Source organism: Centruroides vittatus, unplaced genomic scaffold (genome assembly GCF_030686945.1).
Source record: "Centruroides vittatus isolate TY-2023 unplaced genomic scaffold, ASM3068694v2 contig_484, whole genome shotgun sequence".
NCBI lineage: Eukaryota > Metazoa > Arthropoda > Arachnida > Scorpiones > Buthidae > Centruroides > Centruroides vittatus.
Genome location: NW_027122274.1, coordinates 2,655,180 through 2,677,627, shown reverse-complemented (window position 1 = coordinate 2,677,627; position 22,448 = coordinate 2,655,180). Strand labels below are relative to the sequence as shown.

Here is a 22,448-nt window from a genome sequence, read left to right as displayed (position 1 = left end):
CTTAAATACAAAAGTGTCGATAATACCGAATTTGTATAACAAGAATTGATAAAGAAGTGCAATAACGAGAAAAACAGGCAGCTTTGGCATTATAAATTTTGATAAATCTTAAATACATTTGGCATATCAGAATTACTGTTCACAGATACGATTCAAGACTGGAAACTCGCTTACTTACTGTCAATCATGTCAATCTGATCACATTTCTATGCTCCATCTACTCCAAAATTGCCAAACACTAACTAAACTGTGTGGAAAATATGATATTATAAGAATATGCAACAATAGATCACTTCTCGACCTTAAAATTAACCTAAATTTCATCAGTAGAAAGGATGCCTATAAAATTTGTAACTACTTTGTTAAAATCACGGAAAAAATTCTTGGTAATATCTAATTATTTGTTGTTGTACATTTAGGCAAATCCTTTATAACAATATATCCTAAAGGTACTAACAGTGCCTTGCACTAAATTATGTTGGTTAATAACCACTACAAAAATATGTAATATGTATCTTTATCTTGTATTAATTCTTTAAGTAATACTTGTATTTGTACCACCCCCTTATAGGGAAACTTTCCCTGGCAAATAAAATTATTATTAATATGAACAAATATTAAAAAAAAATAATAATAATTAGGTTTTGGACTTTGTAAAAAGTTTTTTTTTGTGGAAATAGATGAGATTCTTGTTAAATGAACAAATTTATTGTAAGGTAGGATAAATGTTTGCATTAAAAAATAATTTTAAAATATTTGTTATTCTAAATTATATGGCAATTTTTATAAAAATGATTGTACAGGTGCCACTGTGCAATGGATAAGGGACTAAGAAAGTCCAAAGTGTATTTTGTGAAGCATGTTACTTTAGAGAAATAAAGTACTTTTACAAAAAGAAAAGAAAAAAAAAAGCCAGTCTTTGAAATATATCTTTTTATAATATAATTTACAAGTATAGTTCAAGAAAAAGAATTTAAAATGTTTATGAATATTTACATCCTTGATTTATTTAACTTATAAAACTTACTGTTTTTGTATCAGGAAGTAAAATCAAAGTGCTCAGCAATACAATACAAGAAAACAATAACCAATAATTAATATCATTTCTTAATATTTTGATTTCACCTGAAAATAAAAATAAATCAAATTAACAACATTCATATAATTACAGATTGTTTTTCAGTACTAAACTGATACTGAAATATCTAATTCTTCAAAAGTTTATTACTACTTACTAACAAGACATAAAATTCAATTTTATTAAAATGCATTTTATATATAACATTCAATTTTTAAATATATTGATCTTCTACTATATCCTGAAATAAATATATTTATGAATATAGGTAAGAAAAGGCAAACGTATTTTACATTTTCTTACAGTGAATGCATTTTCTTAAAGAAATGCATTCAATGTAGAATTTCTCTCTGATGTCAATCAATAAAATGCCATTTCAATGCCAGAAAACCATTGCCATAACCTTTGTCAACAGTGACACTTTCACCTTCCTCAGAGATTCCCCTGCAAAATACCATTTCATCGATTCTCTTTTGGACAGAGGATCATAGTATAGAACCATAGTCTCATCCCCAATAATAATGGACTGCAGATACTTTCTCTTTGTTCTCTTCACAGAGCTCCAAAAACTGTCAAGTACAGATAATCCTCTGTTTTGAATTACAGAAAGAATTTTAGGCACCCAATGCACACTGACCTTGTTCATTACCAAATGTCCATGAAGAATTCAAAGAACTATTGCTTTGACAAGTTCAATCTCACAGCAGTTTTTCTTTTGTCTTCAGATGTCAATTGGAAAGCATTTCATTCTTGAAAAGTGTGATGGTTTTCTTCAGTGATCACTGTGGCTAGATATCCACTGTGTGCTTTGTGATTCATTGTTGAGAGATTCTCTTCAAAAATTAAAAAGTTTTGGCCATTGTTTCACCATTAAATATGGAAAAGCATTGTTATAAACATTACAAACATATTTGTGAATTTCCAATGGCAAGCGACCTTCTTTTGTCAATAACTTTATCACTAAACAATACTCATAATTTGGCATAATGTGTACAGATTATATTAAGTCAAGTTATCTGATGTGAGGGACTGAACATATAAGAAATAATTAAAAGTAATAAATAAAAGTAATAATAATTTAGATTTAATAGTATCTTATAATTTTTTCATGCTGTAGTTTTTTGATTTTATGACCTATTTCATAACAGTCAATTCTAGGGTATTAATAATTTTTAAGTAAAAAAATTATTTTTTAATTTAAATTGTCATTTTTCTTATTAAACATATTTCCAAATTAGTGTGATAATTTTCTAGAATGCATTAATAACACAAAATGGCATGTTCCTTTGTGTGTTCATACATATATTTAATATGTATGTATATATCAATTTATATATTAGCATATACACGTATGTATGTATGCTAATTCAGATTTTCTCTAATATCTAGAAACTACAGAGAATCTGAAGTAAATAATTATTTATTGTAAACTAATTGTTTAAATTTATTAGTTCAATAAACAAAAACAGATAACTTGATTTTCAAAAATCTTAATGTATCAGTTTTTGTTTATTGAACAATATGGTGCCAAGTTTTACATATATTCTTAAATATCATGTTGTAATAGTGAAACTTAAGACATTTTGATTTTTTTTCTAGAAATGACTGGAAAAATGTTATATACCCAAATCATGTGTTCTAGAAGTAGAGTGGGGTGTTTCATCACCTATTTCATCTGAAATAGATACATTTGCAATGTCTGACAAAATGAAACTTTTGAAAGAACACATTTGCATGCTATTGCTCTATCATTTTAAAAGTGACAACACCACAACATAATGAAGGCTCACAATCTCATCTGCAAAGCATTCGTTAAAGCATTCATGGGTGAATAAAGGTCAACCAGCTGCTGCAAATGCTGAAGGGTCAATAGTGCAGAAAGTGATAATTTGCATTTGTCTGGTGCATCATGAAGGAGCTGCTTTCAATCAACATTACTGTCATGAAAGAACTCTATTATGAACAATGGGATTATTTGAATACCAAGATCAAAGACCTTCAAAAATTGACAAAGTCCAATACTGCCAGAACAATACACCAGTATATGAAATTAGAGAAACTGGTCAGTTTGGGCTGGAAAGTTCTGCTTCATGCACCTTATATTCCAGACTTACTGCCAACTGACTACCATCTATTTCACGCCCTGCAGAACAATATTGTCAATATACAGTTCAATGACAATACCTGATGCTCAAGACTTTCTTCAAAGAAAAATACCAGTCATTCTATGCTCATAAGATTGAAAATTTGCAGCAAAGGTGGTGATATATAATTGATATTGGTGATAACTACCTATCACGCTGAACTGTAAACATTGTTGTTACTTGTCAATAAAGATTTTTCAAAATATCTAAATTTTACCTTTACAGCTTGATATATTAGTTTAAGAAAAAAAAACAACAAAAAAATATAAATAATAAAAGTGTAATTACTTACCTAAAGGTGTAAAATATAGAATAGATGCCAATAAGAAACCAAAAACTAAATTTTTTAGTAATACAAAAGGACATGATATATGTAGAAAAGTTAAGAGTAGAATACACAATAATCCACATATTACACCACAACTTATAACGAATATGTCTCGGTCTAAAAAAAATTCAATGATTTCAGTAATTAGTATTTTATTAAAATTTGAATAATAATTTTAACATTGAAAATTCTTACTTAATGATTCCAAATGTGTATATCTAGTTAATAAAATGAAAGAAATAAGAGCAGATGCCAAAAATCCAAAGAAAAATGTAGCTGTGAAAATATCAAAAGCTTGAATTACTATTTGGCTTTATAAAATAAGTAATACCCTGAGTTACGTAAGTAATGCGGACCATAGACCTTTACGTAACTCAAATTTTACATAAGTCAAATTTGTAAATTGCTTAAGTATAACTACATAATTAATAAATTAATATTGTATTTATTATTATATGTGTACTGTACATATATTATTTATTATTTTTTTATATAATTCGGTTTGTTGTTTCAATTGCATTTTAACAGTACAGTACTGTAAATAAACAATGAACAGTATGTAAATGTAGCAGTGGTAAACAAGTTGTGTATTAAACAAATCATTTGAAGCAAACTACGCTAATGACATGAAACAATACATATAGAAAAGCAAGCAATAAAGATGTGCTTGGTTTCACTGCTTGACTTTCACTGAGTACTGTAGAAGAATTTTGTTTAAGAGAGTGTGCCTAGTATGCTTGCATACGTGCTTACAATTAGACTGAAAAGTAGAGGATTAGCAGAGTAATAAAGTAATACAGTAGAGAGTTGTTAATCTGAATCAATTGGGGACTGGGGTTGTTCGGATTAGTGATTTGTTCGGATAATCGATTATGTACGAAAAAATACATTAACCTGTCCGATGTTCAAATTTTTCTCCATTGCGTGTCGCTTCGTGTTGAATTTTTCTCCGTTGTGTGTCGCTTTGTGTTGAATTTTCATCGATTTTAAGCCCAATGAAAATTTTTATAATAATAATCGAGGCTATTGTATTGTTAAAAATTATTTCTTTATTTTGTACAAACAAAATAAATATATTGAAGAATATAAAAACATAAAAATTATACTTTAGAAGTAAATCTAGTATCAAAAATGTTCGATTCAGCATGACACAGTCCGACTGGAAAGCGTTCGGATAACCGACAATTTGGATAACTGGGGTTCGAATTAACGACTCTCTACTGTAAATCGATACAGTGTGAAAGAAAGAAAGGAAGAGAATGAATGAATGAATGTTTAAAATAGAATAATTCTTCGTAAAATTATGTTACTCTGCTCAGATTTTTTTCCAATTTTTGAGATTTACATTTTACTTAACTGAAAATTTACGTAAGTGACATGTTACATAACTCGGGGTATTACTATTACTGTAAAGTATTTCTATTTGCAACACATACTACAAAACTGAAAAACAAAAAACATTCATATATTTCAGTAATAGAAATTTCAGTTTAATATGATAAATGCATTCTCTTTATTAGAGAGAATATAAAATTATATTAATTTGAAATGTTATTTAGAATTAAAATAAATAAAACTAAACAATAATATTTCCTTACAAATATTAAACATATATTCTTAGAAATTTACCTATTTTACTGCATATAGAAGTATATATGTGGTAGAGTCAACAATAAACCAAACTGTTAATGTAATTTACTATTAACATAATAAAAGTTAACTATTTGTAGAAGGCTACCTACAAACTGAGCATCTTCTGTATTAAATTCTTCTGCTATCTATTTATCAAAGCAGTACTGGAAGCCATGTTTTGTGATGACTTTAAAGGCTTTACTTGATGCAGTTTCTGCTTTGGCTTCCAGCCATCATTTCTAGTCAATAAATATCAATAAAGACATAACAGTACTTTCCCAACCTCATTGATTTTGTCCTGCTGACTTTTATCTGTTCCTCAAAATGAAAGAGGATGAAGATTCCAATAAGGAGCAGAATACAAGCATCAGTGACAAGAGTCTAAGATCCATTAAACACATCACATAAAATGGCTTCTAGGACTACTTTGACAATATGGTGTAAGAATTTCTATACTCAAATTGAACGGAGTATTGAATCTTGATTTGTATAACTATTCTTATAATGCTTATTTAGAATTTTATATCATTTCACAAAAAATAAATGCATTTTATCAAAATATTTTCAGAACTTTTCTCTTTAATAACAACAATTTATTTCAAAATTACCATAAGGTTTCTCATAAAAATAATTTTGATATATTTATAAATAAAAAGATTGAGAATGTTGTAAAAACTTGTAAAACTTTGTCAAATATTCAGTGTGTATTTCAAAGAATGCCTAATAGATTATATATTAGGTCAGTGTTTTTCAACCAAGGTGCCACGGCACCACGATTGGGGTGTCGCAAAGTTTAGGACTTTTAGGCATTTTGATTGAAATTTAATTAAGTGTAGTTCAAGATAACTCATTGTCAGTATTTTGACAAAATTCAATGGACTTACATTTTGATTTTGAACACATAGAAACACTATTTTTGCATTAAAATGCTAGTTCAAACTGACAATTTTTAAAATTTTTTTCCTGGGGGGATCCCCTCCCTGGACCCCACCCCAGCGTTGCGCATAATATTCGTTTTCGTAAAAAATTCATCCCCCATTAAAGCCCCTCTTTTCAGATTCTAGATCTGCTGCCAGTCAAGAGTGCCACGATTTTTTATTTTTCAATTAGGGGTGCCACTCGATGAAAAAGGTTGAAAAACACTGTATTAGGTTGTTGCAAATGAAATGGCTGATTTTTACTTCTGACTTTAAATGTTTATTAATTTAATTTAAAACTTACATATTCAATCAAAATTGTCTCCACCAACATTAATATACTTTTCCTAATACAATAAAAATGCATTAATGCCAATTTGATAGCTATCGTGAGACACAAAAAATCATTAAAGGTACTTTTTATTGCATCTTCTCCCTCAAAGACTTCCCTTGCCAAAAAACTGTTCCAAACGTATAAAAAAGTGATAGTCTGTTGGCAAAAAGTCTGGAGAATAGGATGAATGGGAAAGAATTTCATTTGAATACTTTCAATTTTGTGATAAATAATTAAAAAACTGCAGACCTCTAAATGATGATCTTTATCTTTCTCACTGAGTTTGAATGGTACCCATTTGTCGAACTTCTTGACTTTCCCTAACATGTTTAGATGTCCAGTATGTTCAACCCTTCTACAATTTTGTGGTCAGTCAGGTGATGTTCTGATTTGATAATATTCTTCAATTCTGATTTTTGAGATTTGTATTTCAGACACAAAACTTTTTTAACCAATGCTTGGTGGCCTGCTCGCTCACAAAACCTTCACAAAAAGTTTTATTGGTATTTCAGGTTGCTTCAGCTGCATTATGTCCCTGCTTATATTTGAAAAAGAAAATTATTATTTGATTTTTTTTTTTCCATGCCATCAGAAAAAGTACTCTTAAACATGTGGAACTCACAATATAAATGACATTACATTTTTAAATTCACATATTATATGTATGCTCTCCCAATTGCAAACCTACAAAACTATTCACATAAAAAAAAAAGCTGAACTACATAATCAGAAAGTTTAAATTTAAAAACACCTTTTCATTTGCAATTACCCAATATACAAAGATTTAATAATTTAAGGAATTAATACTGAATTTAACTGTATTCTATTAATGTAGCAATGTTTCAATAGAAATATTTTATCAAATTACCTGTTTTATTCAGCTGGTGACCAAATAAACAAATAAAAAATCCAAATGCAGCACAAATAATAACAAACACTTTGCCTAATATAGTTGCTGTAAAAATCATAACATTTTCAATTTAATGTTTTAATTAGATTATGCTAACATTAATTATAATATTAGGAGAATTATATAAATGATAATGAATGTAAAAAAGAAATACAATATTGATATTCATGCATTACTAATTATTATATAATGTTAAAATATTCTGCTTTCAGAAATAACTATTTAATTTTCTTCTCAGTAATAATTCATATGAAATACTATAAAACTGCATAAAAGAAAAACAGCTAGAGTTTTTCTGTCATAGAGAATGTGTACTCACTAACTAATAGATTAAAGCAGGGATGAGCAACACGCGGCCCGTTAAACATGTTTATGCAGCCCGCCAAGCATTTCTAAAATTGAATTTATTATATCGACTTTCTCCCATCAATATATTGTTATAAAATTAATTATATTAAAATGGTAGTACATACTAAACCAAAACAATTTTTTGTGACGAGTTACTCACTTGTCGGCGACTTGTTCAAACATGCAATACAAATGCGCCGCGTCTGTGCGATTTTTTGTGACAAGATACACACTTGTCAGCGACTTGTTTAAACATGCAATACGAACGCACCGCGTCTGTGCTTGTTTGTGTTTGCTTCTGTCACACAATCAGTCAGATTGGTAAGCTGTTAACTAGCAATTTTAGCAATTCTTGTGTTTCTTGAAAGACGTTAGTGCAATATTATTATCAAAAAGGTAATATTACAGTTTTTTTTTGTTCAAAATTAAGTTTTCCTACAAATTTTTTTAACTTTCAAATTTTTAATCCATAATAGCATGTTGGAAAAGCAAACAAAAAAACGGAAGGTTGCGGATGAGCACAGGCATTTCCAAGAAAAGTGGAAATTTGATTATTTTTTCACTTTCGTCAAAGATAAAGCTGTATGCTTAATATGCTCAGAGACTGTGTCAACATTATAAGAATATAACATAAAAAGGCATTACGATACAAAACATGAACAACAATATAAAAACTCAACAGGACAACTCCGGATAGATAAGTTTAATCAAATGGAGAAAAACTTGGAAAACCAATAGGCTATTTTTAAAAATCAAGCTATTTTATCAAATACGGCAGTAAAGACTAGTTTTGTTGTCAGTCAAATACTGGCAAAAAAAATGAAATCCTTTGCAGATGGAGAGATGATAAAAGAATGTCTGACTGCTGTTGCAGAAATAGCATTTCCTGATAAAATAAATATTATTTCAAACATTAGTTTATCAAGATTCACCACTGCAAGGAGAATTGAAGACTTGTCCGAGAACATAGCAACAACGCATTGTGAACGCATTGCAAAATTCGAATACTGTTCTTTGGCACTTGATGAAAGTTGCAATATTAGCGATACAGCACAACTGGCTATATTTTACGTGGTATTGACACCAAATTTAATATTACCGAAGAATTGTGTTCACTGATTCCAACGCAAGGGACTACAATCGGCAAAGACCTGTACAATGAACTAAAGTCTGTGTTGGAAAATTTTTCAATTTCATTAGAAAAGATTATTGGTATATCGACAGATGGAGCACGAGCAATGTCAAGCATGGAGGTAGAAGTATCGGGAAGACTATTTCAAGACATTAAGAAGGTCACAGGAAGGGAAATATTCATTAACCACTGCATAATTCACCAGGAAAATTTGTGTGCGAAAAGATTGAGTTTGCCAAATGTCACAGTACCAATAATTAAACTAATCAATTTTATAAAGTCGCGCGCATTAAATCACCGTGAATTTAAAGAATTCCTGAAAGATTTAGAAACTGAATATGGAGATGTGGTTTTTAATACCGAAGTACGTTGGCTTAGTAGAGGCGCAATGCTAAAAAGAGTATACAACTTAAAAAGCGAAATACAATTGTTCTTGGATATGAAAGGATATGCCTTTCCTCATTTTGGTAATAAAGAATGGATGTGCAATTTTGGGTTTCTTATCGACATGACTCAGCCTCTCAATGATCTTAATGTGGAACTTCAAGGCAAAGGACAGTTTATTCACAATTTGTATGATAAAATTCAGGGCTTTGAGCGCAAATTAAAATTGTGGAAACAGCATCTTTTGCAGAATAATGTGTCTCACTTTCCACATTTAGAAAAAGAAAACGTTACTACTTCTCAAAAATACACACAATATATAGACATTTTAATCAACGAATTTCAATTACGATTCCAAATATTCAAAGCTGAGAAGACAGCGGTTTCCATGAAAATGTTTTCCTCGCAATTTAATATCGATGTGGATAGTTCCCGAAGACTTTCAAATAGAAGTGATTGACATGCAGAATAATACCGATTTAAAAAATGTATTTTTCTCAGTAAACATCGAAAATTTTTATAAATCTTATGTGAGACCTGAGAAATTTCCGCTTTCGACGAAAAATGCAAAGCAAATGATGTCTCTGTTCGGAAGTACGTATGTTTGCAAACAATTATTTTCAACCATGAAATTAATCAAAAATGACCACCGATCAAGACTGAGTGATGCATGATTAGAAAGCTGCGTACGTGTAGCTAGCTACCTGATCAATTTCGGCTGATATTGATCAGCTTGTATCGAAAAAACAGTGCCAAATTTCTCATTAAAAATTTCAAGTAAATTCATTTTTCTGTTCTTTTCTTGTTTGTTTTTATTTTGCATTAAAATTTGTATATGAAATCTTTACTTTTTTAAAATTTTATATTTTTTTATTCTAATGTTTATTATAAATAAAGTTTTGTAAATTATTAATAAGTGTTACTTTATGTGCGGCCCACCAAAAAATTTTAAAATTTAAATTGGCCCGTTGATTAAAAAGGTTGCTCACCCCTGGATTAAAGAATGCAGAATACTGAATAATATTTTAAATTCAGACAAGTGTAATCTTATAATTCACTCAGAATAATGTTTGCCTAAATAAATCCTGTTAACTTTTTAGGCATATTTAATTCAGTCATCTCTTATAACAATTAATTTTTTAATCTTGTATAATTAGAAAAAGTATAGAAATAGTACAAATTTAGATATCAAATAATTAGATCAAAATTTAAGTGCAATTAAAGAATAAAAAAGATTAAAAAAAAAGAGTATTCAAAGTTTAAGATTTTAATATTAAGATATAAGCAATTACAGTTATAAAAAAGTATTGTATTTTAAGATGAATGTTATATTCAAACAGGAGTGGAACTTATTTTATTTCATTATAAACAATTAACAAGAAATACAAATATCCAACAGTTAGGGATAGTAAGGTATGTAGAAATAGAAACTGAAAAAGGAAAAGAGCATAAATGCATATGTATAAAGAAATAATAAACATTTAATTTTTAATTTGAAACTAATTGAGCACAAAATATTTTAAAGCATTAAAAAAAAGCATAAAATATTTAAAAGTATGGAATAATGAAGTACTTTCAGATGTCATTCTAAGCAGAAAGAAAAGATTGTTCTTTACTTATTTGTACTATTGACCAGTACACGGAAAAATAATTCTCCAATCCTTTCTGACTTATGGACACTAAAAAATTCCAAGACTCTAATCCATTTAATTAAAATGGAATGAGAGCTAGGGTTAAAAAAGGTAAAGACAAAACAGGTTAACTTTGAAAGAAAGAAAAAATTGTTATTGAAAAGATTGTTATTCAAATATTGAATGAAACTTGACATACCTGATTATATATATCAGATGTCAAATAGCAACAGAATTGGGAAGAACTGAAGCAAAAGTATATATCTTCAAAGCAAATATATGGATTTTAAATTTAAAAAAAAAAACAGAAGGAAATACCAAGATTTTTGTAAATTGAAACTCTTAAATCATTCAATAAAAATGTTTAATTCATATTTCTAAATTAAAAGCTACTTTATTTCATAAATTTCTTTAAATCTGAAAAGTTTTATAATTTAATTGAAATTTTATAATCAATAAATAAGATTAAAAATCTAAGAATATAAAATCTCTATTTCTTAAAATATAACTAAAGCAAATGAACATTATGAAGCAATGGTAATTAAACATTATGAAAAATTAAAATAAGAATTAGCAACACTTACTTAAATGACCACAAGCATCCACTTTTGAAAAAAAGTTGCATCCATAAGTGACAGCAGGAATGTAAGCTGCTTCTTCATAAGTATCATTTCTTAAATAACGAGCAATAATATTATAGACAATTCCTTGACCAGGATACGACAAAAAAGATATCCTAGTTTTTGGACTGATTTCTAAAGGAGAAATCTATTAATAAAATATAACTACAGATGAAAAAATATATTATTAAAATAATAAAAAATTATTAAATTTTGTTAATCAAATTTTAAAAAGTATTCCTTAATCTTAATAAATTAAAAAAGTTTTTACATATAAACTTTATTATTAATAATAACTTTATTTAATAACACAAGTTATTAAATAAAGTTATTATTACATTAATATTGTTATCAACCCAAAAAACATTGACAATGTAAGGGATGACAATAAGGAGACAGAAAATTTAACTTTTTATTAAATTAACTACCATTTAGAGACAAGAATAATAATTGTAACAATTTCCGAGTAACATTAATAAATTAAAATAATTTTTATATATGATTTTTAATTTAAAGAAACTATTGTATTTGTCTCTAAATGGTAGTTAATTAAAATTATATATATATATAATTTTTCTAGATATATTATTTTAATTAAATGTCATTTAAAGACAAATAGTTACAATAATTATCCTTGTCTCATTTCAAACATATCAGTTATTTCAATAAAAAGTTAAATTTTCTGTTTCCTTGTCAGCATCCCTTATATTGTCAACGTTTTTTAGGTTGACATAACTGCTTATTTTGTTGTTTGATTGTTAAAAAGGTTACCATTGTTGCTTGTTACCTTCAGGCCTTTTACATTGTATAAATAGTACTTCCAACACATTGCAAACAAGAACATTAATCGGCTGTGCAATCCATTACAGTACATAATTCACAGTCTTCATTTTTTTAAAATTTATCTTTATCATTGTAGTTATGATTTTTGGTTTGTTTTCTATTTTTGTAGTTTGTCCTTGTCGAATTCACTAACATAAATATAAACATCTTAACTACACCCAATACATTGCAACAACACACCTTCAATTATATATGGCAATTGAAGCTGTGTTATCACTAACATAATTCTGATTAAGAATTAATGAGAAGATAATCATTTATAAAGAACGTAATATTGCTTTAAATTAAATTTAATTAAACCAATCAAATGCACCAGAATTTTTTAGAATAATCACAAAAGAGTTCATTAATCCTAGATTCTTTAATATTCCAGAATAGAAATGCTATGACAGAGCCCCGTCAAAACAAAAAAATCTCTCTGAAAACAGAAAAATCAATTTTTCCTGATTCATACTTAATCCCTGAATAAGATCTTATATCATTTTATAATTCCCACTTCCATTACAAAATAATATAAATAACACTAAGAAGCTAATTTCAGATTTAATTTCTGTAAAAATTCATGAAAAGCCATAATAAATAACAGTAGTATTAATATTATACTAAATTCTCAATGGACTTCAAATTTAATGAACAAAATTCTACAGTTCCCAAGTTAGCATTTCCTCTTTAATTAAACGAATTTCAAAGTTATTTGATTTACTCTAATACATATAGCAAAATTTGCAGCTTTCATGTACTGTACATATAGGCATTGTTATTTGAAAATACAGTACAGGTGGCCAAGTGGTCTTCGTATCCTGAACATTGGAAGTTTGGTTGTGGGTTCACACCTTGCTTGGACAGGCTGGTGTAGTGATAAATCACTATGGTAGTTATATGTACAGTACATATATATATATATATATATATATAATATAGGAGTTCCGTTTTCCGTATCGGAAGTCTAGATGTCGTCGCGTGTGTTAATTGTTTTCGCGTTGTCATACCACCCTTTTGCCGGGTGCCTGTAAGTGCAGTTAGGATTGGTCGGTGCTTACCACGTGACGTAGCTGTAACCCGGATGGCGGGAAATATAAATGGCGACGCTCCATGTGTGGACCCATCTTTTTTTTCGCTGACCGGATCACCGACTGGACTGAAAGACCATTGGACTTGTCGGAGGAATTCATCGAGGAGTACCTTGTAGATTAACGTCGTTTGTATCTATTGTATATATCTTTTTACGCATAGTTCTAGATTCGTTTCTACTTGTCGGGTATATGCTTGTTGTAAGATTTGATCCACCTAATTATGTCGCGAAACAGAAAAAACGTAATTGTATAACCGTAGATATTGTGATCCTAAGTTTTATAAAGATTATATAATTATTGAAAATTCGTCGTGTGCTTAAATTTGTAAGATCCTTTACACACTTGCCATTTTTATACATCGAGAACAATTCGTTGGTCCTCGATACTACACTGTAGAGAACTACACTGGCCATGTGGAGTTTTCTGGGTTTTCTCCACATCTGTAATGCTTAATAGGGGCCAGTTTCCCTTAAAAGACCTCCTGGAAGGCATCCCTCTAGGTAGATTGCCTAAGTGTTGCATTGCCATAACTTAATAAACAAACAGTACAGGTGTAGTGCTATTATCTGTATTTGAAGGTGTAGCGTATTTCTAAAAATATGTACAAATATCTAATGTTCAAATATCAAGTAATAAAGCTTCATTTTATAAAAAAGTTCTGTTTCTAGAGAACTAAACAGAAAAATTATAAAATTCATTGTTAACATAGTCACTACAACAAATGTTCCAATGTTACAAATGCATAAAATACTAAAATGCTAAAACCATACAATAAACAAAAACTTGTATGAAAATTTTCATATATGATTTAAATGTTACTGAAACAGACAGAAAGCAAATGTATAAAAATGAAAATTTTGCTTATGAAAAGCAATTAAAAATTATAAAAGTATTTTCCTCTGAATTGCTCTAAAATCAAGGACTTTCTGTATTTGGATTTAATGGAATTCTTAAATCAAGCCCTTTTTCCAAATAGTTTGTTAAATTGAAAATTTGCTATACTGTTATAATCCAACTGTAAATATATAAAAAATGTAAATAAATACAAAATTAATAATGAAAACCAAGTACTATTGTTGTTAAAGCTAATAAGTGATAACAATATCCTCCAATATAATTACTGGTGTTAATAAACACACTTGACAAACCTTTATGTCCGGTAATGTTTAAACTTCATGATATATATATATATATATACATACATACATATAAAACACATCTCAAAGCCCAATGAGTTAATATAATAATCCAACCATCGCCTAAATATTCGGGCTGTAATATGGCTATAATCAAATAATTAATACAAGGTTCTAAATTATTTATTAAATTATTAACATTATAATTATTAATTTAGATAAGAGATGGTGCCTAATGCTTACCTCTAGTACCAAATTTATTTGTATTACTTATTTGATTATAGCCATATTACAGCCCGAATATTTAGGCAATCGTTGGATTATTATATGAACCACATGAAACGAACATAAATACATAAGGTGTGCCATGCAAGCCTATTAATTGCAGGACTGGTGTAACTGTAAATAATATGCACTCACAGAGCACCAGCAACCTCTTGTTTCTCACATATTTAGCACCAGGCATACAATAATGTGTTGCTGTCCTTGTATATTTCAAAGGCCTTGAGGGTTCTGATGTGATCTGTGTGAAAGGCCCTTTTTATCAGCTTGGTGTTGGATAGGTCTGTGTGAACTTCTGGGGTCAGTGGTGTAACGTGCATGGTCTATGTCGTATTTGTGCTCACGGACTCTGTTGGATGGAACATTTGGTGGAGCTGACGTACACAAAGTCTTGCCTAAACCTGTTGTCCCTCACCAGGACACTGTACACACCCAGAGCCCTGAGATCATCTGACTTGTCTTTCACATTGCACAATAACATATATATAGGACCCCAGAACCAGACGCACTACAGTTGAGTACAACCAATAACTACATGCCTTGTATAAAGAAATTGCGGCCAAAACAGACACCAAATTGGCCTACAAAAGGTCCCCCTTTATATTTACATTAGTACTCAATGCAAAAAAGCAAAAGACAAGTCTGATAATCTTAAGACTCCTGGTGTGTACAGTGTCCTGGTGAGGGACGACAGGTTTAGGCAAGACTTAGTGTACATTGGCTCCACCAAATGTTCCATCCAACAGAGAGTCCATGAGTACAAATACAATATAAACCATGCATGTTACACCACTGCCCTATCCACCTATGCCACTGACCCAGAAGTTCATGCAGACCTGTCCAACGCCAAGCTGATATAAAAGGCCTTTCACACAGATTATATCAGGGCCCTTAAGGCCCTTGAAATTTACAAGGACAGCCTGGCAGGTAGATGTATCAACTTTAAGGACAGCAATGCATTATTGTATGCCTGGCGCTAAGTATGCGAGAAACAAGAGGTTGCTGATGCTCCATGAGTGTGTATTATTTACGGTTACACCAGTCCCGCAATTAACAGGCTTACATGGGACACCATATGTATTTACACAGATGGCACGCTTTTGCAACCGATAAATATGGTTAATAACCATGTTCCAATTTTATTTTAAAATTTAACATTTGAAATGGTTTGATACAAGGCATTCTAAGTTTGGAATTCCTTCTCAATTTAACCTGAAGCAGACCTCAAGTGAGGCTGAAAATGTTTGCTTCATGAGGTTTAAATGTTACTGGACACAAAGGTTCGTTGGGTGTGTTTCATAAGTGATAATCTACTATTAAAACAGTCCTTCTGGTACACCTGTGGTAAATATTAAAAAATCTTAAATAACATGCAAAATAAGATTTAGAACACTTCCCCACATTGTGACACTGTGTGGGATATAATAAGCAAATTTAGGAGCACTGGTTACACAGTAACCACACCAAGAAGTGATAAACCTATTATGCTGACAGATGAAAAACAAGACTATTCATAAAATGCTGGCAAGCCCACCAAAGTTAGTACAAAAAATGTCACAAGGAAACAGAACTCATAGTAGAAAGTGTCTGTAAAGCAGTCAAAAGACAATATGGTACTTAACTTACAAAGTACAGATCATTCACAAATTGTAAACTTCCAATCCAACTAAAAGAATGTGACACTATCAATGGTTTCTAAACTTCATAGCAGAACATGAAATCAAAGGTGATGGATGACTGCTTTTTCACAAATGAGGCATGGTTCCATCAAGGATATGCAAATTCACAAAACTCATGATTATAGTGAATCTGTATACACTTTATAAACAGCCTGTGTTTACTGAAAAAGTTAATGTTTGAATAGCAATTTCTAAAAAAATGAATAATGGAATTCTTTGATAGCACTGTTCAGAGACATTCTAATTCAGAACAAATTTCCAGAAAATGAATAAATTCCCTCACTTCACATGAAATATAAGTGTCTCTAACTATTACATTCTCACGTTTTCCAGTTTTCTTAGTGAGGAAGTATTTTGACATTAACTTCTGTAATAGATTTGGTACATCATCTGAATTTTTTAAATACATATATAATAAAATAAATATTTAAATAAAATGTTTATACATAATTTTTTAAGATTAAATAAATTAATATGACCAATAATAATAATAAAAATGAATAACAGAAGTTATCAATATAACAAAATACTTATTACATACAGAAAGATTTCAAAGCTGACTACAGCTAAACTGCCAGCTGTTTATTAGATTTATGATTCATGTTTTATAACTATTCATTGTATCAAGAATTAAATAATAATACTTTCATTTTTAAGCTAATGATAAAATGGATTTTACCATTTCATTCAAAATTTTAAATTTTGACATTATGCTATTCTATAAATCAAAGTTAAATTCTATATTTATAATAATTTAATTTTTAATATTAAAATAAAAAATTATCAATTCTTTAATTCTTGAAATAATTACTAATGTTTAATACACAATATTCTATTAAAACTTTCTATTAATTTTACTTATGTTTTACTTAAACTGTAAAATATATGAATTACATTTTTTCTAAAATTAAATGAATTTTTTTTATTTATATTGTACCTTTTTTGCCACAGAATAAATATTATTTAAGTCTGTCATTGAAACAAGGGCTTTGAAATAACTTTCTTCACTAAAATCATTTTCATCCAGAAAATATATATACACATCATAAGAAAATTCTCTTGCAGTAATAGAACAAGGAGGAGCATGCTGATTTCTTTTATATCCAACGTTAGCATGTTGATATTCTAAATGTGTAATTGCTCTTCCAAACAGAATTTTAAGAAATGGAGAAATTTCTATTGGAAATTCTAAATTACATCCTCCTGGAATTGGTGCTATTAATATAAAAATAGAATATATTATTGAATCAAACAAATTAAAATAATTTTAAAATATTGTAATAAAAATTTCTTGCTACTAACTCTGTTAAAATCATCACACACTATTTCTGGCATTTATTTAGAAGCCGTATTATAAATATAAAGAAATATCATTTCATTTCATTTGAAACCTCTTAAAGAATAACCAATCAGTATATCTTGCTCTTACATAATTGTTTATGAAATACTGTATTTTTCATATAGAGCAATTGTTTAAGAAAAGCATAAGAAAAATAATTTACGAATGCTTTTAATGATAAAGATGAAATATTAAGATTATACAATAAAAAAAATATATAAACTTCTAAGTATATTTCATTAATAATATGTGATGATTTGAACATATTACCAGTAATCATTTTTAAAATATAAAAATAATTATGGTATCAATTTATTCTTACCTTCAGGTTTTTTAAGTATAATTGTTAAAAGTACAGTAATATCAGTGTCATAATTATTAATAATCCAAACAGAACCAGATATTTGGTTCTCTTTCAGTAATATAATAAGACCAACATTATTGCCAGTTACGTATGTTCCAATCAAATCTGCTGACATGGTTTCAGAAATAGTGACTTTTTCTTTCTGGGAATGAACTCCAATTTGTATATAATGATATATAATATCAACATTTCTAACTTCTACTTCTAGAGTCTCATTAGCATTCAGATTCAATGTCTTAAATGTAAGTGGTTTTATAGGAAAAAACACTTCTGGATTTGCTAAAATTAAAATAAAATAACATGCAAATTACAAACTTACATTTACATGAAATATATGAATTTTACAATTAAGATTTTTATTAATACAAACAAAAATAATTGTTGATTATAAAAGTAATTAATAATTTAAATTAAATAGTATCGTATTAAATGCAAATCTTCATACTTAATTTATAAATCAAAATATTTAATTATAAGATTTATATAAATCTAAATTTATATTAATCTTATGAAAATAATCTATGCACTAGAACAGTGTTTCTCAAACTTTTTGGACCGCGACTCCCCTTCTGCACTTAAAAATTTCAAAGGACCCCAAAGAATGAGTATGTGTCAAAAAACATCCCGGAGGGTGGGGGTTAGGCTCGTATTTAAATATTTATATTCTTTTTATTATTTATATGTGCAATTTATTTAAGTAAAAATTATTTTATATAGTTTTTATTTCTATTATTTCTAAACATGAATCCATAGTAAATTTATAAAATATTTGAAAAAAATTGATCTAGAATCAATTTTTCAGTGACCCCCCAAATATTTTTCACGACCCCCACTTTGAGAATCACTGCACCAGAAGACTTGGATTACAACTTTTAATTTTAAAACTTTTTAATTTTTAAGCTATTACTATTGTTAAAGTATTTGTAATATAAGAACAGATATAATTCAGCACCATCATTTGTTTGTCTTTTAAATTGCATTATATTTAATGCAGGGATGCCAGATGCCCCATAATGCAAGGAACAGTCCCACACAAAAGTGATTTGTCCCACATCTCGGATAAACATTTCAATGTCCTGCAGGTAAAAAATTAACAGATTTTGATTGTAAAATGATAAAATAATGCCATAAAAAGAGATGGATGCTGTTATGAAATGTATTTCTTTCCTAATAAGTATGAATTTCAGACATTGGCGGGAGAGTTGCCCACTAATGGTCATGGGATACGTTAGATCTCAAGGAATCCTTCCAGCTGCTCAGGGATTTTTAGATGTAGGCATCTGTGTAAATAGTGTGATCAACAATGTCAGTGCTGTCTGGTGCAATTTTTAGTCTAATGATGAGTGCTCAGCGTAAAGATAGAAATATGTTGATTCTAAAAAATTTCTAAAAATATTGTTCTGAATTCCAATTTTTTTAAAAATCAAGATTTAGTCATTTTTAATGAAGTGAAATCAAGTGATAAATATTGAATAATTTTTAGGACAAATAGTATAAATAAAAGTTTATCTCAATTATTTTTGTTGTTTTTTTTTTTATTAGATACATTTTTAAATGGCCAAAATGAATTTAGTTATTAAAAATGATATGTCAAAATCATTAATTGTGAAATAATTTTCTTGAGAAAAATTGCCGCAATCTCTCTCATTTTTGTCCCATGAGACCTAATTTGAAATCTGGAAACCTTGATTTAATGTGACACTAAACTGAAGGATCACAAAACAATAAAAATTAAATATGGTATAAGGACTACTTTAAAGTTTGAGTGAAAGTTTTAAGTCATTTAATTTAATAATGATATATCATTTACAATACAAAATACAAGATTCTCTGTTTAATATTTATAGAGGAAAATTAAGAGGGAAAAAAGAGACTTCCTAAAGAAATGATATAAAGTAGGGTTTTTCAAACGGGATTCTGGGATCCCGGTTGTTTTTTTAACCTGGGAAATATCCCAGGAAATCCCGCAAATTTCTTAAAAATTCACTTTTTTCTTATTTTATGTTAAGGTTGAGGAAATTTTGCAAATAGAAAGTATAATTAACTCATAAACTGTCAGAATACATTTGTATTTATTAAGTTTAAACCTACTTATCACTTTTTTTTTTTTTTTAATTTTTGCTCATTATGGCACGTCACAAATAGTCAATAATCAATATGTAGCTTATTTGTGGCAGGACTCTCAAAATTCTTTACCAGTAATATCTGGAATAATTGTGCTTATGCTGTCTTAATTTTTAACCATGCCCAGTAGCTTTAATGACTGCGTAACGCCAAGTTGTGCAAATTGAACAAGGATAGAAACGAGTACGAAGTCAGCAAGTATGAAGTTTTTCTTCATAATCTGATTATTAAAGACAAACGAACTGTCGAATTATTGGGCTATGATGTTTCTATTAATTAAAGCAGTCGAGGTAGACAAATCAAAAATACTAGAGAACAAAAGAAGTACTATAATCTCGAAAATGAACTAGAAATCTTCCAGGCTACAAGTGAAAAACCATAACATCTGTCTTCTCTTAAATGCATTAAACATGATTCCAATCACATCAATTGAATCGGAAAAGGCATTCTTGGTAGCGAGACTTTTCATTACTAAAATAAAAATTAGATTGAGTGATCGGAGTATTGACCATCTTTGCTTTTTAAAATCTTATAAAAATTTACAATATTTTGTATTATATTTTATTTTAAAAAAACAAAAACAAAAATTATCTTCTAAGTTAGAAGTTCGATCTTTCTTTCTTTTTTTTTTCTTAATTTTCAACTCAATTCAAAAGCATTTTTGTTGTTGTTGTATGCAGTTTCCAGCAAGCTTTAATAAATTTTTTCTATTTGTGAAATTTCTACCCAATTCAAAGGTAATTTTTAATATATATCTTACACAGCATTATTAATATGATTTTGGAGGTCGCAGAACGTATTAAATTACTTTTAAAAAACAAAAATAATTATATCATTTGATTTCATGATATTTTGTATATCTTAAAAATAATTAATTTTGTCCCAGGATTTTCCAGGATTCCAGGAAACAGTTCACTTTTATCCCGGAATCCCGGGACAAGCAAAAGACCGGAATAGAAACCGTAATATAAAGCTTCTGAGGACCCTAGTCTAGATCTTCAGAAAACTAGTAATTTATTTATTTATTTAGTACAATTGGAAACATCGGAGAAGATTGTATTCCAACCCCCTGATAACAAAAAATAAAACAAGATCCCCAATAAAATAATAACAAAATATAAAAGACATAATAAAAATTATAAACATAGCAAAACAAAAGTTACATTATGTATAATACAAAATAGATTTACATTTATTTGATATAATGACTTGAAACCTAGGAAGAAAATACAATACAGCAGGATGAAGCCAAAGTTATCATACAAGTCAAAGATACAAGATTAGCAAAACTAGAAATTATAGAAATTTACAAGGTGCAACAAAAAATATTTAACAAAGCAAAAAAGAAATAAAATTAAAAAAAAAAAATGTAAAAACAACATTTTCAATGCCTGGAAGTTTTTGTTTAAAACAAAATTTAATGCACACAAAGGTTGTAGTAAATAGTATTTTATTAATGGAATATATTTTAAAAGTATAGTTACACCTGAAAATAATTTTTTTGGGCTGAAATTTGAAAAAATTGTAGACCTATAAATTCCCACTGTCATCCGTCTGTCCTTCCTTAATCTTGAGAACAGTTATAGATAGATGGAAGTTGAGACTAGATATGAAAAGCTTAGAGGCAGAAAGTTCCAATATATAAACTTTTTCGTTGGGATGAAAGTCATGTTATTTCAATTCAAAAATTTTTCCCTGAAAGCAGTTAATAGATAACTGACACGACTCTATTGTTAAAGGAAAAGTATGATGTATGGAAGCAAGCCACTACTAACTTGAGGTGGAGAGCATATATTTTAAATTAAATAAATTACAGATATGATTAAAAATTGCAGCCCAGCTTTCTGACAATGTCACAATAAATAATTGCTCATTTCATATACTTTATTATATTTTAGTGTTATTTTATTTATCCAGTTTATAATTAAATTTACTTTGTAATAATAATTTTTTTAAGTAATTAGAACACCTGTATGTATTTTAACTTCTTTTTTGAACCTGATGAAGTTTAAATTATCTTGAAAACATTACTTAAATATAAATATTTATTGCTGGAGTAAAGTCAAGGTTGTTTTATTTGTGCTGCATCTACATTAAGTTTTTCAATATACATGTATTCATCCTATGATCTCTGTTTCAAATTAAGTTTA

At 28.6% G+C, this 22,448-nt stretch overlaps 1 protein-coding gene across 1 annotated transcript in view; it reads right to left on the bottom strand.

Annotated features, from left to right (window-relative positions):
• The window catches only part of LOC136978029 (transmembrane 7 superfamily member 3-like), a 30,448-nt gene that overhangs the window by 3,165 nt on the left and 4,835 nt on the right, over window positions 1–22,448 (bottom strand). Inside the window, exons 3-9 of the mRNA XM_067273673.1 lie at window positions 18,133–18,453; window positions 17,409–17,686; window positions 11,423–11,606; window positions 7,302–7,388; window positions 3,746–3,826; window positions 3,515–3,667; window positions 1,028–1,125 (exon numbers count right to left, since the gene is read on the bottom strand). Of these exons, the coding sequence (XP_067129774.1) occupies window positions 1,028–1,125; window positions 3,515–3,667; window positions 3,746–3,826; window positions 7,302–7,388; window positions 11,423–11,606; window positions 17,409–17,686; window positions 18,133–18,453 (1,202 nt within the window). The remainder of the gene's footprint in view (window positions 1–1,027; window positions 1,126–3,514; window positions 3,668–3,745; window positions 3,827–7,301; window positions 7,389–11,422; window positions 11,607–17,408; window positions 17,687–18,132; window positions 18,454–22,448) is intronic.